This window comes from Xyrauchen texanus, chromosome 30 (assembly GCF_025860055.1).
Source record: "Xyrauchen texanus isolate HMW12.3.18 chromosome 30, RBS_HiC_50CHRs, whole genome shotgun sequence".
Lineage (NCBI taxonomy): Eukaryota > Metazoa > Chordata > Actinopteri > Cypriniformes > Catostomidae > Xyrauchen > Xyrauchen texanus.
In genome coordinates, this window is record NC_068305.1 from 41,680,837 (window position 1) to 41,703,515 (window position 22,679).

The 22,679-nt window shown below is 42.1% G+C and overlaps 1 protein-coding gene across 1 annotated transcript; it reads left to right on the forward strand.

Annotated features, from left to right (window-relative positions):
- The first annotated feature begins 442 nt into the window (after positions 1 to 442).
- On the forward strand, positions 443 to 22,586 carry LOC127623587 (leucine-rich repeat and fibronectin type-III domain-containing protein 5-like). Its single transcript, XM_052097984.1, has 3 exons — positions 443 to 716; positions 12,175 to 13,598; positions 21,452 to 22,586. Exons 2-3 carry the CDS (start codon positions 12,202 to 12,204, stop codon positions 22,407 to 22,409), a joined length of 2,355 nt encoding a protein of 784 aa, XP_051953944.1. The 5' UTR covers positions 443 to 716; positions 12,175 to 12,201; the 3' UTR covers positions 22,410 to 22,586.
- The last annotated feature ends 93 nt before the right edge of the window (positions 22,587 to 22,679 follow it).

Here is a 22,679-nt window from a genome sequence, read left to right on the forward strand (position 1 = left end):
CACTACTGGAAAGTTAAGCTGCGTTCAAACTGGACACGCCCACATCCGGTCACCAACAGTTGCCGTCACTCGTGTTACCGGAAGTCGCAAGCTCTCATTGGAAATGAGATGGGGTCGTTTTGTCGTTTGCAGTTTGAAAGCAGCTTCACTAGACAAAGTGAACTAAGCTAATCTATTTATCTAATTAATATTAATGAGCCGAACCTTCCCTATGGGAATGAAACAGCGCAACACGAACAACATGAAATAAATATTAGCTCTATACCAATAGCTATATTACAATATGTAGTAAAAGTACATCTAAAAAGATAAGCCGACATATAACAATGCCTGATTAATATTCCAGACGTCGCTATTTGAAGGCGGCCGGGCAACGTAAGCACGTTCTAATTAATATTCATGAGCAGAGCCCTCGCTGTAGTTGGATTGGGAATTTCGGCGTAATGCGGAGACTGCCGCGATAACGGGACTGGTGCGGGGTTTATTAAAGCGAACAGACATATCCTAATGTATGCATCTTATGATACAGATGTGTGTTTAATTAGCTAATTTTCTGCGCTGTAATCATGGACATGTGGATGTATTTCTGGACGCTGTTATGTGATGGAGGGATCGCCCAGTTATCTATGTGGGTCATCTGAATGGAGGAGCTGGTAAAAATGCGGTGACTTGGAGGATTTCAGGGTAAAAGCTGAGCAAAGCTGATTCTTCTTCAGGTAAATTCTATGAATGGGGTTCCTTTGATGCTGATGCTGTTCTGATGCGTGTTGAGTGACAGCTGAATGGTCATGCATCTTTTCTTTCACATCATTAAGATTCTGAGGGCAGGTGTGAACATGAATGACATCATGGAAAAACACTTTCTTTTTGGAGAATAACGTATGTTACACTGCAAGGTCACAAGTTTCCTTTTACCTGCTGGGATGATGCCAGGACATCATCAGACTTCTGAGGTTTTATTGGCTCTCATCTCCATGATCATGTAAACTGAGATGCATCATCTTAAGAAATGTCTTTTTAGACACTATTAATATGTTTAAGTTATTAGATGGGACGAATGGATTTTTGTTATTACACAAAAAGAGTCTCATCACTGAATAAATGGATTGGGCATTAAAGTTTGTACGTCAAAAAACTTAAATTGACAAATACGTTTTTTTTCTATATTTGAATATCTATACATGCGGTACATATGAACATTATGCATGTTTTAAAAGTATTCTACACAATATTATTTATAAATGTGTAGCCCAAGTCATTTGTTTTGATGCTTGACCTTCTGACATGAGGAGAAAGTTTCAGACCTCAAAACTCACTTGTTGAAATCAAGCTCCTCCTACTTCCTTCACATTGTGATGTCACACTGTGGAAGACATTTGCATTCGATTTGAATCTCATGAGTAAAAATCCTGATAATAATCTTATCCTGTACAAGGCCTTCCTGTACAACACACTGCTGTGTTAAAGTTGACATTAAATCAATATTGGCTCATTAATATATGTTACTGGGGCCTCATTTATTCGGATTTGATCATTCGTCAAAATTGAGGAAGACGGGGGTCTGGGTATCTCAGTGAGTATTGACGCTGACTATCACACCTGGAGTCGCGAGTTTGAATCCAGGGCGTACTGAGTGACTCCAGCCAGGTCTCCTTAGCAACCAAATTGGCCCGGTTGCTAGGGAGGGTTGAGTCACATGGGGTAACCAAATTGGCCGGTTGCTAGGGAGGGTAGAGTCACATGGGGTAACCAAATTGCCCGGTTGCTAGGGAGGGTAGAGTCACATGGGGTAACCAAATTGTCCCGGTTGCTAGGGAGGCTAGAGTCACATGGGGTAACCAAATTGGGCCGGTTGCTAGGGAGGGTAGAGTCACATGGGGTAACCAGATTGGGCTGGTTGCTAGGGAGGGTAGAGTCACATGGGGTAACCAAATTGCCCGGTTGCAAGGGAGGTTACAGTCACATGGGGTAACCAAATTGGGCCGGTTGCTAGGGAGGGTAGAGTCACATGGGGTAACTAAATTAGCCCGGTTGCTAGGGAGGGTAGAGGTACATGGGGTAACCAAATTGGCCCGGTTGCTACAGGTTGCCCTAGCAACCGGGCCAATTTGGTTGCTAAGGAGACCTGGCTGGAGTCACTCAATACGCCCTGGATTCAAACTCATGACTCCAGGTGTGATAGTCAGCATCAGTACTCGCTGAGATACACAGACCCCCTCATGTGGACTTTAAAAAAGATTTCTCTTGGTGGTTCGTGAAATTGTTTGCCCTTAGCCAATGACAAGCTTGACAGCTGTCGATTAATCTCTGAGATCGGTATGGCACATGTGTGGCCTGCAGTCACTCTTTAAATCATTCATGTCTATCTGTCAGTCAATATAAAGCCAGAAAATGAAATAATGCTCCTGGTTTTGATAGAAACTGAATATCTGTGCTGACCTCTGGACTGTGAGCTGAATAACGGCTGCTGTAGTGAGATAAGCACATCTGTGTGTGAGAATGCACCCTTAAAGGAACAGTTCACCCCAAAAATTACAATTCTGTGTTTTATTGTCCCCCATGTTGTTCCCAATATGTTTGCTGTACATTTCTCTGTGGAAACAGTTTTCGAAGAATTCTCACACGGCTCTTTTCCTTACAATGACGATTCATAGACCTCGTTTACATCTGGTATTAGGATGTGTTTCGGGTCATCGGATCAGGTCTAGATGGGGTCAAAATCGTTTTTTGATCAGATCACACACCACATTCGAATGTTGTCAAAGCGCATGTAACCGCAACATAATTGAGGTGTTAGCGCTAATCCGTCCTGAAGCCCCACCCCTCACCTGTCAATCAACCGTGGCACTAAATCAGGAGTTTAAACTTTCACGCTAATTTTGTGATTGACAAAGTGAAAATGCGGAAAAAAAAATTAAAATTCACATTTGCCGTCTTCTGGCTGTTTCCATTCAAACGGCCTTTTATGGATAATAATGGCGTGCGTGATGACGTCATGCCTAAAAAAACACTACGTTTTGGTTTATGGCAACAGAAATCTGCCCTGAAGACGTTTCCATCCAGAAATGTGTTTATCACTAATTCACCTCCCAGATGTCCCGAATTTGATCCTCATTTTAATGAACAAATAAAAGCAATCAGAAGACCAGGAGTTGCTCTTCTGATGGGACTGTAATATCGCAGGTTGCCATCGGTTACGACTGTCGTGGAATATCGCGATGAATCTCTCTAAGTTGTAAGAAAACTCTCGGAGTCTTGAGTTCCAGATGCCAAAGTTGTAGTTTATTGAACACCAACAAACATGAGACCGGCCAGCTGTCCGTTCTGACTGTCTTAGTCCAAAACCTCCTCTTCTATACAGTTTGTTATCTGGCATTACCTCATTTCTGTGCCCCTTTGTTATTTTTGTAACCAATGGATACTATTTGCCACCATTATCTCACAGAGCCTTTTGATGTCTTTTTACTGGTAGAAACTTGGCTTTAGTCTATCTTCAAGGTCCTTAGTCTCATTATTTTGTTACAGCTGGGTGCTCTTTGTGGCCTCTGCAGCATCAACACTTTTAGTAACCTCATATGCTCTCTCCTGGGTCACACAAAGGCCAGGAAACTCATATAAGTATTTTGATATATAAGAAACATACTAGAATATTGAAAAATATACTATACGACCCGGAAGTGAATCATCCTGTTCAAGTATTGGAGAAACTTCCAGTGTCAGTATCAGGATCATCATGGATGTGTTTCTGATGTGTGACATATTAAAGAAACATTGATGCGTGTGATACCAGTGTTACATACATGATACATTCCTCATATTCAATATTTTAAACATCTGATCTAAAGCATCGCCATGACAACCCGCATATTTCTCCAGCGACTTCAACCACCAACTGAACTTGATCATCATCGAAAATTAATTTTAGCTTCATAATGTCATTTATATTTAAGGAAAGAAGCATTAAATGTGATCCGAGGTAAAGAGGGAGAGATTTAAAGTATATAAACGTTTTAAAATGTTCAAAAGCTCGTTTTCTGAGAGTCACTCGTTGGACAAATAGTTCTGATAGTTTATAGTCTTGAGAAAAGTCTAGAACATTCTGAGAACGTCTTTCAGACGACTTTATCTACAGAACTGGGAAAGATCATTTTTCTAATAAGTTTGTGTAAAGAAAAGGCATATATAGGTCTAAAAATACATATGTTCTTTGTTCGTTTGTTTATTTATTTTTTAATTTAACGCTTTTTTTAATTTGTTAATTTATTTGTTTAATTTAAGGATTTTTTTCTTTTGGCAATTTATTTAATTTAATACAGAGAATTTTGCCGGCATTTTATCAAAAGTAAAACTAAACAATAATTTAATAGAATCGGGCTGTAAGTACACTGATGTTTTTCTCCAGTATTGTTTATTTATTCTTAATTTGAAACATCTTTGTGCACAGAAATTATATGTTGTTTGTATTATGGGCTAATTCAGTGACTACCATTTATTATTATTGTGTGTAAAAGCAACTTTAATAAATAAACGGATGGATACGGCGATTCAATTAAATTAATCGGTGTTCATTCATTTGTTCTCCTTGTACTTGTTGATGACCGGTGCATGATACCAGATATTTGTGTCACGTGTGCAGATCGACTCTATATGCCGTAAAGATCAATCCATAATCACGTACAATACATGCAATAAATTGGCTTTCAATACTGTCGTCATGGTAACACAGGCTAACCATTGCAATACATCACATGACAACACATTTTTGCGTTATTGCCAATTTTATCCACAGAAAGTGTTTCCAAAACAGTTTTACGCAACATTTGAAGTATCGACAGAGTTTATGCACTTGAGTTAAACTGACGACATTTGTGACAGAGTAGCGATAATTTGCGTGATAATGTGCACATGCGTGATAATGTGCACATGCGTGATAATGTGCGCAGTTATTGACACAGTGATTGATGTATGACGTCATGAAATCCGAGAACCTCCCCTCAAAATCTGAGCATGCATTTAAGTGTCTCGCCTGAGCATGTGATTGGATCACCCGAGACGCGTAAACGGGGTCAACATGAGGATGAGTAAACGATGACAGAATTTAAATGCAGTGTTTTTGCCAGTTTCATTGGATTCACAGAAGCAGCTGTATATGTGTGAAGAATCATTCTCTAACCTTCTTTAAAACAATCTCCCAAAATAAGCACGCATCCACACTTCCCAACAGCACGACTCGCGGGAGACTAGCACTGACTCTTGTGCAGTGAGTTTGGTATATGAAATAAAATAATACTCGCTCACAGCAGCGTTCAGAGGGGAAGGAGCAGCTCTACAGCATCCTCACGCTTTGCCAACTCATGCAGTGCCAGCTGGTTGGCAAACAACAGCAGCCACACAGACTCAATAAAGCGGCTGATCGTGAGGTCATTCGATATGCAGAGTGTGATATAACACGTCTATAAACGCCCACAGCACAGGTCACCTGTTTGTGATTCCTCCGTTTATTTGTTATGTGTGTTATTATTCTTTAATGTGGACAGTAGAAATAATTGGAAATAAATTAATTGTTTTGTTGTTGCTTTCGCTGCCCTCAGCAGCCTGTTCCAAGATGATGATTATCATTTTAGGTTTCAAATGCTTGCAAAAGGTGTGTTAAAACAGACTTAATGAATCTACGTCATTTAGTAACAAAAAACCCGCCCTCAAACACTACACTAAGTGGTAGACCAATCACAACAGACTGGGACATCTGACCAATCAGAGCAGAGTATGCTCTCTGAAAGGAGGAGTTTAGAACGAACACTTTAGAACGGACCAATCAGAGCAGAGTATGCTCTCTGAAAGGAGGAGTTTAGAATGAACGCTTTAGAACGGACCAATCAGAGCAGAGTGCTCTCTGAAAGGAGGAGTTTAGAATGAATGCTTTAGAACGGACCAATCAGAGCAGAGTATGCTCTCTGAAAGGAGGAGTTTAGAATGAACGCTTTAGAACGGACCAATCAGAGCAGAGTATGCTCTCTGAAAGGAGGAGTTTAGAATGAACGCTTTAGAACGGACCAATCAGAGCAGAGTGCTCTCTGAAAGGAGGAGTTTAGAATGAACACTTTAGAACGGACCAATCAGAGCAGAGTATGCTCTCTGAAAGGAGGAGTTTAGAATGAACGCTTTAGAACGGACCAATCAGAGCAGAGTATGCTCTCTGAAGGGAGGAGTTTAGAATGAACGCTTTAGAACGGACCAATCAGAGCAGAGTATGCTCTCTGAAAGGAGGAGTTTAGAATGAACGCTTTAGAACGGACCAATCAGAGCAGAGTATGCTCTCTGAAAGGAGGAGTTTAGAATGAACGCTTTAGAACGGACCAATCAGAGCAGAGTATGCTCTCTGAAAGGAGGAGTTTAGAATGAACGCTTTAGAACGGACCAATCAGAGCAGAGTATGCTCTCTGAAAGGAGGAGTTTAGAATGAACGCTTTAGAACGGACCAATCAGAGCAGAGTATGCTCTCTGAAAGGAGGAGTTTAGAATGAACGCTTTAGAACGGACCAATCAGAGCAGAGTATGCTCTCTGAAAGGAGGAGTTTAGAATGAACGCTTTAGAACGGACCAATCAGAGCAGAGTATGCTCTCTGAAAGGAGGAGTTTAGAATGAACGCTTTAGAACGGACCAATCAGAGCAGAGTATGCTCTCTGAAAGGAGGAGTTTAGAATGAACGCTTTAGAACGGACCAATCAGAGCAGAGTATGCTCTCTGAAAGGAGGAGTTTAGAATGAACGCTTTAGAACGGACCAATCAGAGCAGAGTATGCTCTCTGAAAGGAGGAGTTTAGAATGAACGCTTTAGAACGGACCAATCAGAGCAGAGTATGCTCTCTGAAAGGAGGAGTTTAGAATGAACGCTTTAGAACGGACCAATCAGAGCAGAGTATGCTCTCTGAAAGGAGGAGTTTAGAATGAACGCTTTAGAACGGACCAATCAGAGCAGAGTATGCTCTCTGAAAGGCGGAGTTTAGAATGAACGCTTTAGAACGGACCAATCAGAGCAGAGTATGCTCTCTGAAAGGAGGAGTTTAGAATGAATGCTTTAGAACGGACCAATCAGAGCAGAGTATGCTCTCTGAAAGGCGGAGTTTAGAATGAACGCTTTAGAACGGACCAATCAGAGCAGAATATGCTCTCTGAAAGGCGGAGTTTAGAATGAACGCTTTAGAACGGACCAATCAGAGCAGAGTATGCTCTCTGAAAGGAGGAGTTTAGAATGAACGCTTTAGAACGGACCAATCAGAGCAGAGTATGCTCTCTGAAAGGAGGAGTTTAGAATGAACGCTTTAGAACGGACCAATCAGAGCAGAGTATGCTCTCTGAAAGGCGGAGTTTAGAATGAACGCTTTAGAACGGACCAATCAGAGCAGAGTATGCTCTCTGAAAGGAGGAGTTTAGAATGAACGCTTTAGAACGGACCAATCAGAGCAGAGTATGCTCTCTGAAAGGAGTTTAGAATGAACGCTTTAGAACGGACCAATCAGAGCAGAGTATGCTCTCTGAAAGGAGTTTAGAATGAACGCTTTAGAACGGACCAATCAGAGCAGAGTATGCTCTCTGTAAGGAGGAGTTTAGAATGAACGCTTTAGAACGGACCAATCAGAGCAGAGTATGCTCTCTGAAAGGCGGAGTTTAGAATGAACGCTTTAGAACGGACCAATCAGAGCAGAGTATGCTCTCTGAAAGGAGGAGTTTAGAATGAACACTTTAGAACGGACCAATCAGAGCAGAGTATGCTCTCTGAAAGGAGGAGTTTAGAACGGATCATTGAACGAGTCGTTTACGACACTGGGAAAAAGTTAATGCTGTAATTTAAATAATGAGCAAATGAAAGTGTTTTTGAGGTTGGATGAATGTAAATCTATTGTATGAGACCTTTAAACTAAATTAGGCATGTTTAAAAACCATAATAGCTGCTCTTTAATAAATCATTTTAATCAAACAAAAAGTATGCTTACATTTCCATCTGGACAGGACAGAAGTCAGATTCACTAAATAACAACAACAAAGAGTCATTTGTTCAGGAATCGGACTACATTGGTCAGTATTTGTGCTGTAGTTGGTATGGCATATATTTCAGTCTTATTTAATGTATAGTTAAGCGCACTCTCTTTTTATTGTAACGTCATTCTGTCTGTCTGAATGTCTGTTGACAGATGTTGCCAGCATTGCTCAGTTTTATTGCCTATTTTAACATTCAGGTCTCAGCCCAGACGACTCTCTATTGTCTGTCTTTGACAGTATAATGATTGAAACGCACTGATGATCACAGGCGTGATGTATGACAGGTTATTATCACATGCATTGGGACCCGAGCACTTCGGCATCACCGTTGAAAGGCTTATCGCCCGTGATGGCACTTGACACCGTCACATCTTCAAAACACTTTCAAACCATGTGAAAGACAAAAGCGTGAAGAGCTGCTGTGCTGAAAGATGAGTGAGTTTGCTTACATCAAACATAAACAGCAGATATGTGAGTGTTTTCCTCTCCGGAAGCTAATAACTCTATTTATTTATCTATCGCAGCAATGCATGATTATATGTGTCGTTCCTCCTGCTGCCTATCGGAGCAGTCCTGCGTTTGAGGAAAATCAATGCGACGGGAACGCCGCGGCTCTCCTGGTGTGTGCATCTGTGTTGATCCGTGTTTGTCTCCTCTCAGTCTTTAGAGACGGCCAGATGAGTCTTCCGTCTCTCCACACATAAAGATGAGAAGCACTGACATTATCATCAGAGCTTCCCGAGCATCGGATTCCCTCACAAGACTTAACATTCAATGAGTGTTTTCTTTAAGACCCCATAGAGTTCATGTCTGTTAGCTTTAATGCCATCTCCATGGCAACACTCCAACATGTGTGAATGTTATTAGTACGGCTGTCAATCGATTACAATTTTTAATCGAATTAATTACATGGTCTCCCGATTAATTAATCGCAATTAATCGCATATACAAATATTTGCTGAGAAAGCCCCTCATATATATATTTATTTATTGTATTTTTTATTATTATATATATATATATATAGTTATTTTATTTTTGTAATTTTATATATATATATATATATATTTATTTATTTTTTTAAAATTTTATATATATATAGTTATTTTATTTTTGTAATTTTATATGTATATATATAAAATAAAAAAATAAACTATATATATATAAAATTAAAATATAATATAATATATATATATATATATATATATATATATATATATATATATATATATATATATATTAAATAATATAAAAATACAAAACTATATAAATATATATATAAAATTTAAAATAAATACAATAAATATGTTTGTATAAGTGTCATTTACTTGAAAGCACATTTTAAGCAAAATAAAAACGACAAAAAAATAGTTTGTTAGGTTTTAATTCTGTCTTCGTGTACTCACCCTCATGTCGTTCCAAACCTGTATGACTTTCTTCTTCGGCAGAACAACAACGATGACATTTTAAAGATGTTTCGTTCCTTTAAATGGCACAACAATCAACATGATGCATTTGATCACAGATGACCGTCGTGAACATTTTGACATTTGTAAGTGTGTCACAAGCATCCAAATACATATACAAGCCCCAGCATCTGCCCGGATACTCTTCAGCTGACTTCTAGCAGATGTGTGCATGTAGACTTGCAGTCCTTCTCTTCTGGGATATGAACAAATAAATACTGACGACTCAACTCGCATGCAAATGTTTGTGCAATAAAACTCTTTTGAATAACAACAGCACGAATCAATCGTGCTCTATAATAGTGACACAAACTAAAGGCTGTTTGGGTTTACCCTTCAGAACGTTCCCCATTTTGTTCTTATTCTGAAGATTAACACAAATTATAATTAGTCAAAATATTAAATTCAGTGCATCAATATTGACCCAGTAATCCATTTGTCGAGGAGGGTCAAATGAACTGTTTGCCAATGATTTTGGAGCAAAACCACAGGCCAAATAAATGACTTTCGGAAGGTGTCAGCATCATTATTTTATTTGTGCACAGAGATCGTGAGGTCGGTTTCTAAACTCAGGTGACATCAGCACCTCTTGTTGCATTATATGTCAACGGTGTGAGTCCCAACATGAGACCAAGCCACTTTCTGTGTTACTCTTCCAAAGTTGGAGCGCCTATAACTCTGGAAGATTTAAAGACATCTTAATATTCTTTCAGAAGAAACGTTTATTTTTCTATCTTCATTTTTAAGGCCCACATACAGGTCCCAGAGATATGTGGCGTCATGCGTAAAGCTGCGTACACACTGCCAGCGACATCGCGCGCGACAGCGACTCCATCCAATTCATTTTCAATGCGAGCACAGCGACTTCCGGTGACACGAGCTGTCGCGACTGTTGGCGACTAGATGTGGGCGTGTCCAGCAACGCGACAAAGTTGAGACAAGTTCAGGTGCGTTCACACTGCCGGTGACTTTGTCGCTGCAGGTCGCCAGTGGCTGGCGGTGAAGTCGCTAGTGGGCGTTCCCACTACTGGTTGCCTAGTAACGTTTATAAATGACATTCACGGATGTTATTCCATTACTGTTGACAGCGAATCTCTTTTCTTGCCACTAAAAACAAACATTTTGGAGGGAAAAGACTAAATATAAATGGAATCAGTACATAAAATGCTTTATATCAAAGATGAATGAGAAACAAGGCGTGCTGTTTGCCATAGCGGCGGTTTATCTGCGGCGAAAATGCAAACGCCGGTCTGTCTGGGTCCACAAAACCATTAAATCTCAGAGTCAGCACGGCGAGTACCACCGGCTGGTGCAAGAGCTGCGGCTGGATATACCATATCCATATCATAGAGCACTGGAACATTGCTAACAGCAAGAATTAGCCTTTCATCCATCTTTCCGTTACAGCAGGAGCTGAGAGAGAGAGAGAGAGAGAGAGAGAGAGAGGATCACGTGAGCTCTCCCATCTTCTCTCCTATTGGCTGTCGCTTCCGTTAGTCGCTCTTCATTTGAATAAAGTTGAACTTGTCTCAACTTTGTCGCGTCGCTGGACACGCCCACATCTAGTCGCCAACGGTTGCGACAGCCCGTGTCGCCGGAAGTCGCTGTGCTCTCATTGAACATGAATGGGATGGAGTCGCTGTCGCGCGCGATGTCGCTGGCAGTGTGTACGCCGCTTTCAACTTTATTCAAATGAAGAGCGACTAACGGAAGTGACAGCCAATAGGAGAGAAGACGGGAGAGCTCATGTGATCCTTCTCTCTCTCTCTCTCTCTCTCTCTCTCTCTCAGCTCCTGCAGTAACGGAAAGATGGATGAAAGGCTAATTCTTGCTGTTAGCAATGTTCCAGTGCTCTATGATATGTCTCTTCCCACGTACAAGGACATTTTTAAGAAAAATACTGCGTGGAAAGGTGTATCTGAGATCGCGGGGATTGTATGGACCCTGACAGACCGGCGTTTGCGTTTTCGCCGCAGATAAACCGCCGCTATGGCAAACAGCACGCCTTGTTTCTCATTCATCTTTGATATAAAGCATTTTATGTACTGATTCCATTTATATTTAGTCTTTTCCCTCCAAAATGTTTGTTTTTAGTGGCAAGAAAAGAGATTCGCTGTCAACAGCAATGGAATGACATCCATGAATGTCATTTATAAACGTTACTAGGCAACCAGTAGTGGGAACACCCACTAGCGACTTCACCGCCAGCCACTGGTGATCTGCAGCGACAAAGTCACCGGCAGTGTGAACGCAGCTTAAGTTGTTAAATTTGACCCATTTACAAAATCCCCCCAAAAAAGTGCTTTTCCCATGTTTGGACATTTAATGCAACCAGTGGCGCTGAAGTCATTAAACATCACGATCTCGGTGTGTATATAAAATTATTACACTGACGTGATTTTTCCCCCTGTAATTTTGCACTAAATTCAGGAGGCGAAAATGGTAATTTTGACCCCTTTGACAAACTAATGGATTACTCAGTGAATATTGATCCACGGCATTTTATATTTTGGCTTTCATCATCATTTATGTTTAACTTTCACCACTAAAAATAGTCACAAAATGTAAAACAACGCAGGAAACCTTGTCTTTGAAAATGTCACTGATGATCCGATGAATCGACAGTCCTTTCAGTTTTCAGGAATGCTTCTCTGTTCTCTTCCCGCACAGGTTGTTTAACCAGTACCCAGAACCCAGATGGAGATGCTACTGGTTTATCTGACGGTTCTCATCATGGCATTGAAAGCTCATAAGGTCCAGGTGTGCCCCAAGCGTTGCATCTGTCAGGTGCTGTCGCCCAATCTGGCCACCTTGTGTGATAAAAAGGGGCTTCTCTTCGTCCCTCCGAACATCGACAGACGCACCGTTGAACTCCGACTGGGCGACAATTTCATCACAAGCGTCAAGCGGAAGGATTTCTCTAATATGACCAAACTGGTGGACCTGACGCTCTCCAGGAACACGATAGGATCTATCATACCTCATGCGTTCAACGATCTGGAGAACTTACGCGCTCTTCATCTGGATAGCAACCGACTGACGCATATAACGAACGACACGTTCAGTGGCATGTCCAAGCTGCACCACCTCATTCTTAACAACAACCAGCTCACGTATATCTACATCGGAGCATTCAACGACCTCCTGGCGCTAGAAGAACTGGATCTGTCATACAACAATCTCGAGAGCGCCCCTTGGGTCGCCATTCAACGTATGATCAGCCTGCACACGTTGAATCTGGACCACAACATGATCAATTACATACCCGAAGAGACCTTCTCCGGCCTGCAGAAACTCAAGCGTCTGGACGTCACCTCCAACAAACTTCACAAGCTACCGCCCGATCCGGTCTTCCAGCGCGCAGGCGTCCTGGCCACATCAGGCGTTTTGGGCCCGTCCTCATTCGCGCTCAGCTTCGGCGGAAACCCGCTTCACTGTAACTGCGAGTTATTGTGGCTCAGGAGGCTTCGGCGAGAAGACGACCTGGAGACGTGCGCGGCGCCGGAGCATCTCGCCGGACGGTATTTCTGGACCGTGTATGAGGAGGAGTTCCTGTGTGAACCTCCGCTCATCACGCGACACTCGCAGGAAACCCGGGCTTTGGAAGGACAGCGAGTTTTATTGCGCTGTAAAGCACGTGGTGACCCAGACCCCATCATCCACTGGATAGCCCCTGATGGAAAGCTGGTGTCCAACTCGAGCCGCACTGTGGTCCACAGCGATGGTACCTTAGACATCGTCATCAGTACAGTGAAGGATTCTGGCTCTTTCACCTGTGTGGCTTCAAATCCGTCCGGAGAGGCTCAGCAGACAGTGGACCTCCTCATCACGAAGCTTCCACATTTCTCCAATGACACCAGTATGGTCCAGGAGCCTGACCCGGGCTCGTCTGACATCGCTACTTCTGCAAAGACAGGAGGAGATGGTGGTTCTTCAATGGGCAACACTAAAGGAGACCAGGAGAAGCGAGTACTGATCTCTGAAATCACCTCCTCCACGGCTCTCGTGAAGTTCAACTTTCAGCGGAACATTCCGGGGATCCGAATGTTTCAGGTCCAATACAATGGCACTTATGACGACTCTCTGGTGTACAGGTGAGTCATGATGATTATCAATTGGTTTTATACACTTTAAAGTCTGCCCGCACAAACATCAACAGGATTAGCAATAGAAGTAGACAGATACATTTTTGGGGATTAATCATTGCTTTTGGAACTAGCGGTTATCGGCAGAAATCAACGCGGTTATCGGCAGAGTTCTGGAGTATGACCACATAAACAAACACTGACACAGAGATTTGCGTTGTCTATATCCAGGGTTGCTGTAGAGGTCATATTTAAGACTTTTTTTTAAAGCGTGAACAAATAAAATGAATACTCTGTATATAGGAAGATCTGGGATGGACCAGACAGCGGCTACAAACGGAATTAAATCCCAGATGCAGTTTATTGTGCAACTATATTACCAAGAATAACCAGGAAAAGAAGACGCATAATGCAGGAATTGTAACTATAAACAAGCCCATAATACACTGGGGACATTTATTTTGAAATGTCTGTGCTTTACTGCTTTTATGGGGCTTTTCCACCGCACGGTACAACTGGACTCGACTCGCTTTTTGGGGGGTTTCCACTGTGGATAGTTCCTGGTACCTGGTACTTTTTTTAGTACCACCTCGGTCGAGGTTCCAAGCGAGCCAGGCCGATACTAAATGTGACGTGAAATCCTGCAGATCACTGATTGGTCGGGGAGAATTGTCACTATCGGCATCACTGGATTTGCGACACATGACATCAACACGCTAGTTTTAGAGCTAGCAACAGCGATAGCGGTATCAATTGTTTACAGGACTTTCGAATTGTAAACGGAAATGGCTGTGCGCAAAACAATGCCGTGGTCAATAAACGAGGTGCAGACGATAAAGTCTTTCAGGAAGTGTCTCAGTTGTCGGCCGCACACTGATACCACCGGACCTCCCAACAGTGAAGGGAAAAGTTTAAAACACTTAAGTGACGATAGAAACATCAAGGAAAAGAGGAAGTGGTTCGACCAAATGGACGCTATCTAGACCCGTGAGCAATGGGAGGGAGAGCGCGCTGGACTCGGTCACGGCGTTGTTGGAGTCACGATGGAGGATGGGACGTTTTGTTACGTTAACTCGATATTCTGCATGAAAGCTTCTAAAACAACCAATTTAACTGTTACACTCGTGTAAAATCACCATCAACAACTGCTTTATGCAGCACAATGAGCTAGCGGCTAACAGCTAGCGCTCATGTTATTGTTTATTGTTTTGTGTCGCGTTTAAGATGATGTCACGGCAGTAGAGGCGGCGTAACTATGATGATCAGCTTATAATCTGGGGCGGCACTAAACTGCAGTGGAAAAGCAAGCTCAGAAAAGTAAAGCGAGTCGAGTCGAACCATAACGTGCAGCGGAAAAGTGCCGTTAGTCAAGTCATTTTTATTTGTATAGAGCTTTTCACAACACATATCATTTCAAAGCAGCATTACATAAAATAATGCTATAACAGAAAATGATACTGTGATGCCTTAAAGTCCTAATTGTGTGGTTTAGAGGAATATTGCAATTGAAAATATGCCGTATAAATATTTATCTTTAGACCCACAAAGCAAGCCAGTAACGGTGTCAAGGAACACAAAACTCCATAAGCCAGTTAGTATCCTTTATAGTTCGACAGATAGGAGTGACCTTGGGATATGTATCCCCAGGATGAGACAGGAAAACAGAGGGAATGATATTAGGAGAAAAGAAGAGGACCTAATACTGAGCCCTGCGGCACTCCATACTTTATTTGTACTTGCTCTGAAAACTGCTCGTTTACACATGATATATATATGACCTAAACATGCTAATGCAAGTCCACAGATGCTAACATAATTCTCCAGCCTATTCAAGAGAATGTCGTGATCTATCGTGTCGAATGCAGCACTAAGATCTAAAAGCACTAGAAGAGAAATGCAGCCGCGATCAGATGATAAGAGTCATGTGTAACTCTGATAAGTGCAGTCTCTGTATTGTGATGAGGTCTAAATCCTGACTATTCTTCATATTTACTATTTCTCTGTAGAAATGAACATATTTGGGAGTTTGGGAGGATACTACCATCAATAATGATGTCTAAATTATAATAATAATAATAATAATAATAATAACTTTATTCTTATATAGCGCCTTTAAAGCAGCTTCTCAAGGCGCTTTACATAATAAAACAAGCAAAACAAAAATACATCACAGAAAAAAAAAAAAACAAGATAAAATACAATAAAATAAAAGTCAAATAAAAGCTAGCCTAAAAAAAATGCGTTTTCAATAAAGATTTGAAATTACTTAAAGACTGTGCATCTCTAATATTTGAAGGGAGTGCATTCCAAAGTCTAGGAGCATAGGATGAGAAAGCCCTATCCCCTACAGTACGCAACCGAGTCTGTGGGACTGCCAATAGACCAGCTTGTGAAGAGCGTAAATGACGCTTGGGTGTGTATAAAGTTAAAAGCGCAGACAAATACTGCGGTGCCAGACCATGCAGTGCCTTATATGTGAGCATAAGTATTTTAAAATCGACTCTGAACTTGACCGGAGCCAGTGCAAAGACTTTAAAATAGGTGTAATATGCTCATTTCTTCTGATTCCAGTCAAGATCCTAGCAGCAGAATTTTGAACACATTGTAATTTGTTCAGTGTGGTTTTGGAACTCCAGCAAGAAGTGCATTGCAATAGTCAATGCGAGAAAAAACTAAAGTATTGATAAGCCTTTCAGTCACAGAGAGGGATAACATAGAGCGAAGTCTGGCAATATTTCTGAGATGAAAATAAGAGTTCTTAACAATGTACCAGCACATGAGAGTCGAAGGACAGACTAGAATCAAATATAACTCCCAAGTTTTTTAACTTAGTCTGTGCCTCCAAGTCAGTCCCATCTCTGTTCAGAATTAGTGAACCAGCCTTACGAAGCTGATGAGGAGTGCCAATAAGCAAGAACTCAGTCTTATCATTATTTAGACACAAAAAATTGAGACATCCATGTTTTTATCTCAGAAATACAGTGTGTTAAAAAAAGAACATCCAGATTTTGACCAGGCTTAGAGTGAATATAAATCTGAGTGTCATCTGCATAACAGTGATAATTAAGTCCAAGTGATCTTAGTAGCAGTCCGAGTGGAAAGATGTAAATGCTAAAAAGTAAGGGACCAAGAACTGAACCTTGGGGAACACCCGTACGGACAGAGCCAATCTCAGACCGAAAACCATTCATACAAACAAACTGTTTACGATGCGAGAGATAAGATCTAAACCAGGTTAATACAGTCTCAGAAACACCAAAGACATTTTCCAGACGGTTTAGTAGAAGATTGTGATTAACAGTATCAAAAGCGGCACTAAGATCGAGAAGGATAAGAATGGAAAGAGAACCAGAATCTGAGGCTATCAACAGGTCATTGGTGACCTTAACCAAGGCTGTCTCAGTACTATGAAATTTTCGAAAACCAGACTGAAGGGGCTCAAAAAGATTATTTACTGAGAGATGACTATGTAGCTGCAAAGCCACAACACGCTCCAAAATTTTTGCCAGAAAAGGAAGATTTGATATAGGGCTGATAGTTATTTATGTTATCCAACTCTGCATCACGCTTCTTGAACAGGCGTTACAGCAGCAGTTTTCAATGCTGCAGGGACAACACCAGAACACAAAGATTCATTGACAATGCCAAGAACAACTGGACACAATGAATCAAAACAGGATTTAAACAGGCTTGTAGGGAGGGGATCAAGTATGCAATTGGTAACTTTCATACCTGTTACCACCCTAGTAAGCAGCTCAGAGTCAACTTCAGAAAAGATAGTAAAGGATGTGCCAAAGAATGAAGGCAAGCGTAGTATAGAAGAGGAAACCGGTATAGCATGAATCATTTTTGTAAACATTTTCAATTTTAGAGCTAAAAAAATTGAGAAAATCATTACACACCTGATTTGAAACAGGCAGAGAGATGCCAACATTGGCTGTACACTGCAAAAAATGATTTTCTAGACAAGTATTTTTGTCTTGTATTCCTGTCAAATTATCTAAACTTTCTTAAAACACGATTTATTTACTTGTCAAGCAAAATGGGATAAGATATTAAGTCTTGTTTTAAGATAAATCTAACTAAATTTAGTGAACTTTAGACTCAAAACAAGAAAAAAATCTGCCAATGGGATAAGCAAAATAAACTTGTTTTCCTTTTAAATTAAGTTTATTTTGCTTACCACATTGGCAGATTTTTTTCTTGTTTTGAGTCTAAAGTTCACTAAATTTAGTCAGATTTATCTTAAAACAAGACTTAATATCTTATCCCATTTTGCTTGACAAGTAAATAAATCGTGTTTTAAGAAAGTTTAGATAATTTGACAGGAATACAAGACAAAAATACTTGTCAAGAAAATCATTTTTTGCAGTGTAAACATAGCGAGGAGTCAGTAATATTTAGAAGAGGTCCTGAGATTACCGGTAACACTTCTTTCAGTAGCTTAATGAGTGTTTATAGGTTAAAGTTTTGCATTATGCACCAAATATAATTTTTTGTGGTTGTTATTGGGATTTTTGTTTGCACAATAAACTGCAGATTATTCCTTTGGACTTCTTGAAGTTCTGTGTGTCACAGGAAACATCAATAAGTTTAGTTTGAAAACACTCATTTTGCAACTAAAATAAACACTTTGGAAAACGCTCTCCATTACCGCGTACTTTGGAAAACGATGACGTTAGTAAACTCGAAACAGAAACCCAGGTATGGGTATCTCCGAACTTGGATATCGGACCTCTAGTTATCTCATTTATTATGCAGCATTATAGAGAACAGTACACAGATGCAGATTATGAGCGGCTGAAACGTGTAAATGTTTCCGAGTTGGCTCGAGTCAGACTCCAGATCTGCAGTTGGTTCTGTCTAGAGGAGGACAGAGGAACGTGAGGGGTCACGAGAGAGGTGTTGAGGGGTTCAGTGGCTCACGATGTGACTCTCGCGGCTCTACGGTCTTGAGATTTATTCTGCAGAATCTCCTTCAGCATCAGGAGGTTTACAGCAGCAGCTTCTGTCTTCAACCATCTTGCACTTTGATTTATTCTAGCAAACATTGTTTTAATACATCAGGGGATTTCATACTTTTCTGATGCCAAAGATTCCTAAATATCATCATCCCCTTCCTAAAATATAAAGCTACTTATGTTCATTTACAACGACCCATTTATACTGTGTAAAATAGCAGGTATGACATTTTAAAGATAACATGCTGTATGTTAAATTAAATGAAACAATATGGATTTAAAAATGCACATTTTATGTTTATGAATTAAATATCTTAATTAAAAAAGATGTATTTGTTTGTATAGGGATTGCAAAAAAAACAATAAAAACATGCATTGTACATAGAGATTACTGCACGTGCTAACTAGTTAGACAAACAAGTAAATTATAAAAGTATTGCGGTTGCTCCCAACCCTGCTCAAATATCATTAAAAGATTACGGCTGTGGCACAGGTGGTAGAGCGGGTCGGCTGCTAATCACAGGGTTGGTGGTTTGATTCCCGGCCCACATGACTCCACATGCCGAAGTGTCCTTGGACAAGATACTGAACCCCAAGTTGCTCCCAATGGCAGACTAGCGCCTTACATGCAGCTCTGCCGCCATTGGTGTGTGTGTGTGTGTGTGTGTGAATGTCTGTGTGTGTGTGAATGTGTGTGTGGATGGGTGATTGGGACACAGTGTAAAGCACTTTGGTAACCTCTGAGGTTAGAAAAAAGCGCTATATAAGTGCAGACCATTTACCATTATTTATAATTATATTATTAATGATAATTAAATTATATTATTTCACAATATATAAAAAAAAGAGAATTTTGCCTTATTACCCCCAGTGAGGAAACTAAAAGCGACAGGTGACGACAAACTGTGGCATCAATAGATACCATATTTGGAACGGCCAATTCTCAGTACTTAGTAGGTCCTCATGGTGGCGCGGTTACTCGTCTCAATCCGGGTGGCGGAGGACGAGTCTCAGTTGCCTCCGCGTCTGAGACCGTCAATCCGCCCATCTTATCACGTGACTCGTTGTGCATGACACCGCGGAGACTCACAGCATGTGGAGGCTCATGCTACTCTCCACGATCCACACACAACTCACCACACGCCCCATTGAGAGAACCACTAATCACCACCACGAGGAGGTTACCCCATGTGACTCTACCCTCCCTAGCAACCGGGACAATTTGGTTACCCCATGTGACTCTACACTCCCTAGCAACCGGGCCAACTTGGCTACCCCATGTCACTCTACCCTCCCTAGCAACCAGGCCAATTTGGCTACCCCATGTGACTCTACCCTCCCTAGCAACCGGGCCAATTTGGTTACCCCATGTGACTCTACCCTCCCTAGCAACCGGGACAATTTGGTTACCCCATGTGACTCTACCCTCCCTAGCAACCGGCCCAATTTGGTTACCCCATGTGGACTCTACCCTCCCTAGCAACCGGGATAATTTGGTTACCCCATGTGACTCTACCCTCCCTAGCAACCGGGATAATTTTGTTACCCCATGTGACTCTATCCTCCCTAGCAACCAGGCCAATTTGGTTACCCCATGTGACTCTACCCTCCCTAGCAACTGGGCCAATTTTGTTACCCCATGTGACTGTACCCTCCCTAGCAACTGGGCCAATTTTGTTACCCCATGTGACTGTACCCTCCCTAGCAACCAGGCCAATTTGGTTACCCCATGTTACTCTACCCTCAGTAGCAACCGGCCCAATTTGGTTACACCATGTGACTCTACCCTCCCTAGCAACTGGGCCAATTTTGTTACCCCATGTGACTGTACCCTCCCTAGCAACCAGGCCAATTTGGTTACCCCATGTGACTCTACCCTCCCTAGCAACCAGCCCAATTTGGTTACCCCATGTGACTCTACCCTCCCTAGCAACCAGGCCAATTTGGTTACCCCATGTGACTCTACCCTCCCTAGCAACTGGGCCAATTTGACTACCCCATGTCACTCTACCCTCCCTAGCAACCGGGCCAATTTGGCTACCCCATGTCACTCTACCCTCCCTAGCAACCAGGCCAATTTGGCTACCCCATGTGACTCTACCATCCCTAGCAACCGGGCCAATTTGGTTACCCCATGTGACTCTACCCTCCCTAGCAACCGGGACAATTTGGTTACCCCATGTGACTCTACCCTCCCTAGCAACCAGGCCAATTTGGTTACCCCATGTGACTCTACCCTCCCTAGCAACCGGGACAATTTGGTTACCCCATGTGACTCTACCCTCCCTAGCAACCAGGCCAATTTGGTTACCCCATGTGACTCTACCCTCCCTAGCAACTAGCCCAATTTGGTTGCTTACGAATTTTCGGCAGAACGTTAGCCTCAGTCACCATTCACTTTCATTGTGTGAAAAAAAATAGGAATTAAAGCGTTTTCAAACAAAAATGCATCGAGTGTGGACATGACGAATATGTTTTCGTTTTGATTTCTCTACGCTGACAGCTCATTAACATAAAATGCTCTTCATTAACGCATTCTTTGGGAAATTATGAAGTCAAGAAACTGAAAATGACGTTTTTAAATGTAAACGGATTAGTGTGGCCAAAGTCATACGGGTTTCAAACAACACGCGAGATACTAAATGGTGACAGAATTTCGAATTTGAGACTTGATTCAAGACATCTCGAATATAATTGAATAATGTCTTGATGCATTGATGGATATTTTCTCTTGTTTTAAGAACATATGCACACTTTTAAGGTAAATGTGTCATGTTATAAGGATGCTTAGAGATTTGCAGTTGTATAAATGGACTTATCGTCGTTTCCTCACTTACCTTTGATTCAGAAGTAAACATGAAACATTAAAGAAAATTCCTCCACATGTCTCTCTCTCCGCAGAATGATTCCTCCTACCAGTAAAAGCATCACAGTCAACAATCTGTCAGCGGGCACGACGTACGACCTCTGTGTTTTGGCCATTTACGATGACGCCATGACGGCACTCACAGCGACCCGTGTGGTGGGCTGCGTTCACTTCACCACAGAGCCGCAGTACCTCCGCTGCCACTTCATGCAGTCGCAGTTCCTCGGCGGGACCATCGTCGTCATCATCGGGGGCATCATCGTCGCTTCTGTACTGGCTTTCATCATCTTCCTCATCGTGCGCTACAGAGTGTGCCACCAGGACGGAGCTGAGAAAGGTGTTGAACTGGACGACATCCGTTCTCAGTCCAGGACGGAGCAGCTTCAGTTGTGTGGAGTCAACAAGTCCATGTCCAAACAGGTCCTGAGTCAAGAGCGAGACACCTGTCGGAAGGTGTCGCCACAGATGGAGTCAATACCGACATCCACAGCAACGCCCCGACTGTCCAAAACCGCCGTCCCTGACTGCACCGTCACCACCTCTGCAGCGAGACACAGCTGGCACCCGGCGTCTCCTAGTCCCCTGCGGCCAGCACGAGTGGACTCATTCGCCGTAAACAAGGTGGACACTCAAATCAACGTGGAGTTGTACAACACCAACATGAACAACTCGACCAAGGTGCATCCCAAACCCACCGTCCGGGCCTACTCCACCATGGTGACTCCCGTGTCAAGAAGAGCACAACTCCAGAACCTCCACAACTACCAGACGGTGCCTGTGGGGTGCGTGAGGGTCAGCCGGCGGCATTCTCTGAATGTAGACTCATGCAAACAGCCCAGTCAGGCGAGTTACCGGCAGCAGACGGGCGACCTGCGCTCCAAACGCAGGCTTTCGATGAGCGGCGGTGATATTCCACAGATGGACGCGGAGGAGCGCCGCAGCGGGAGATCGTCACTGTCCCAGTCTGAGTGGGTTCTGGAAAGCACATTATAATGGAGAGTTTTGCACTTCACTTGTGGTTGTTAATGGTGTTTCAGACCACCGTACGATCTTCTGTGTTATAGAATGTAAAGTTTAAAGTCATGGCAACTCTAGACTCGTCTGGTGCAAGCCAACGTTTTTTTTAAGCACAAATGAAATACTGTTTCCTGCATATAGGACAATAATACTATGACCTGTATACTATGTTTTATGGAATAATATAAACACTGCATACAAACATGTAACGTTGTGTAAAATAAAACGTGAAAACTGTGTGTGTGG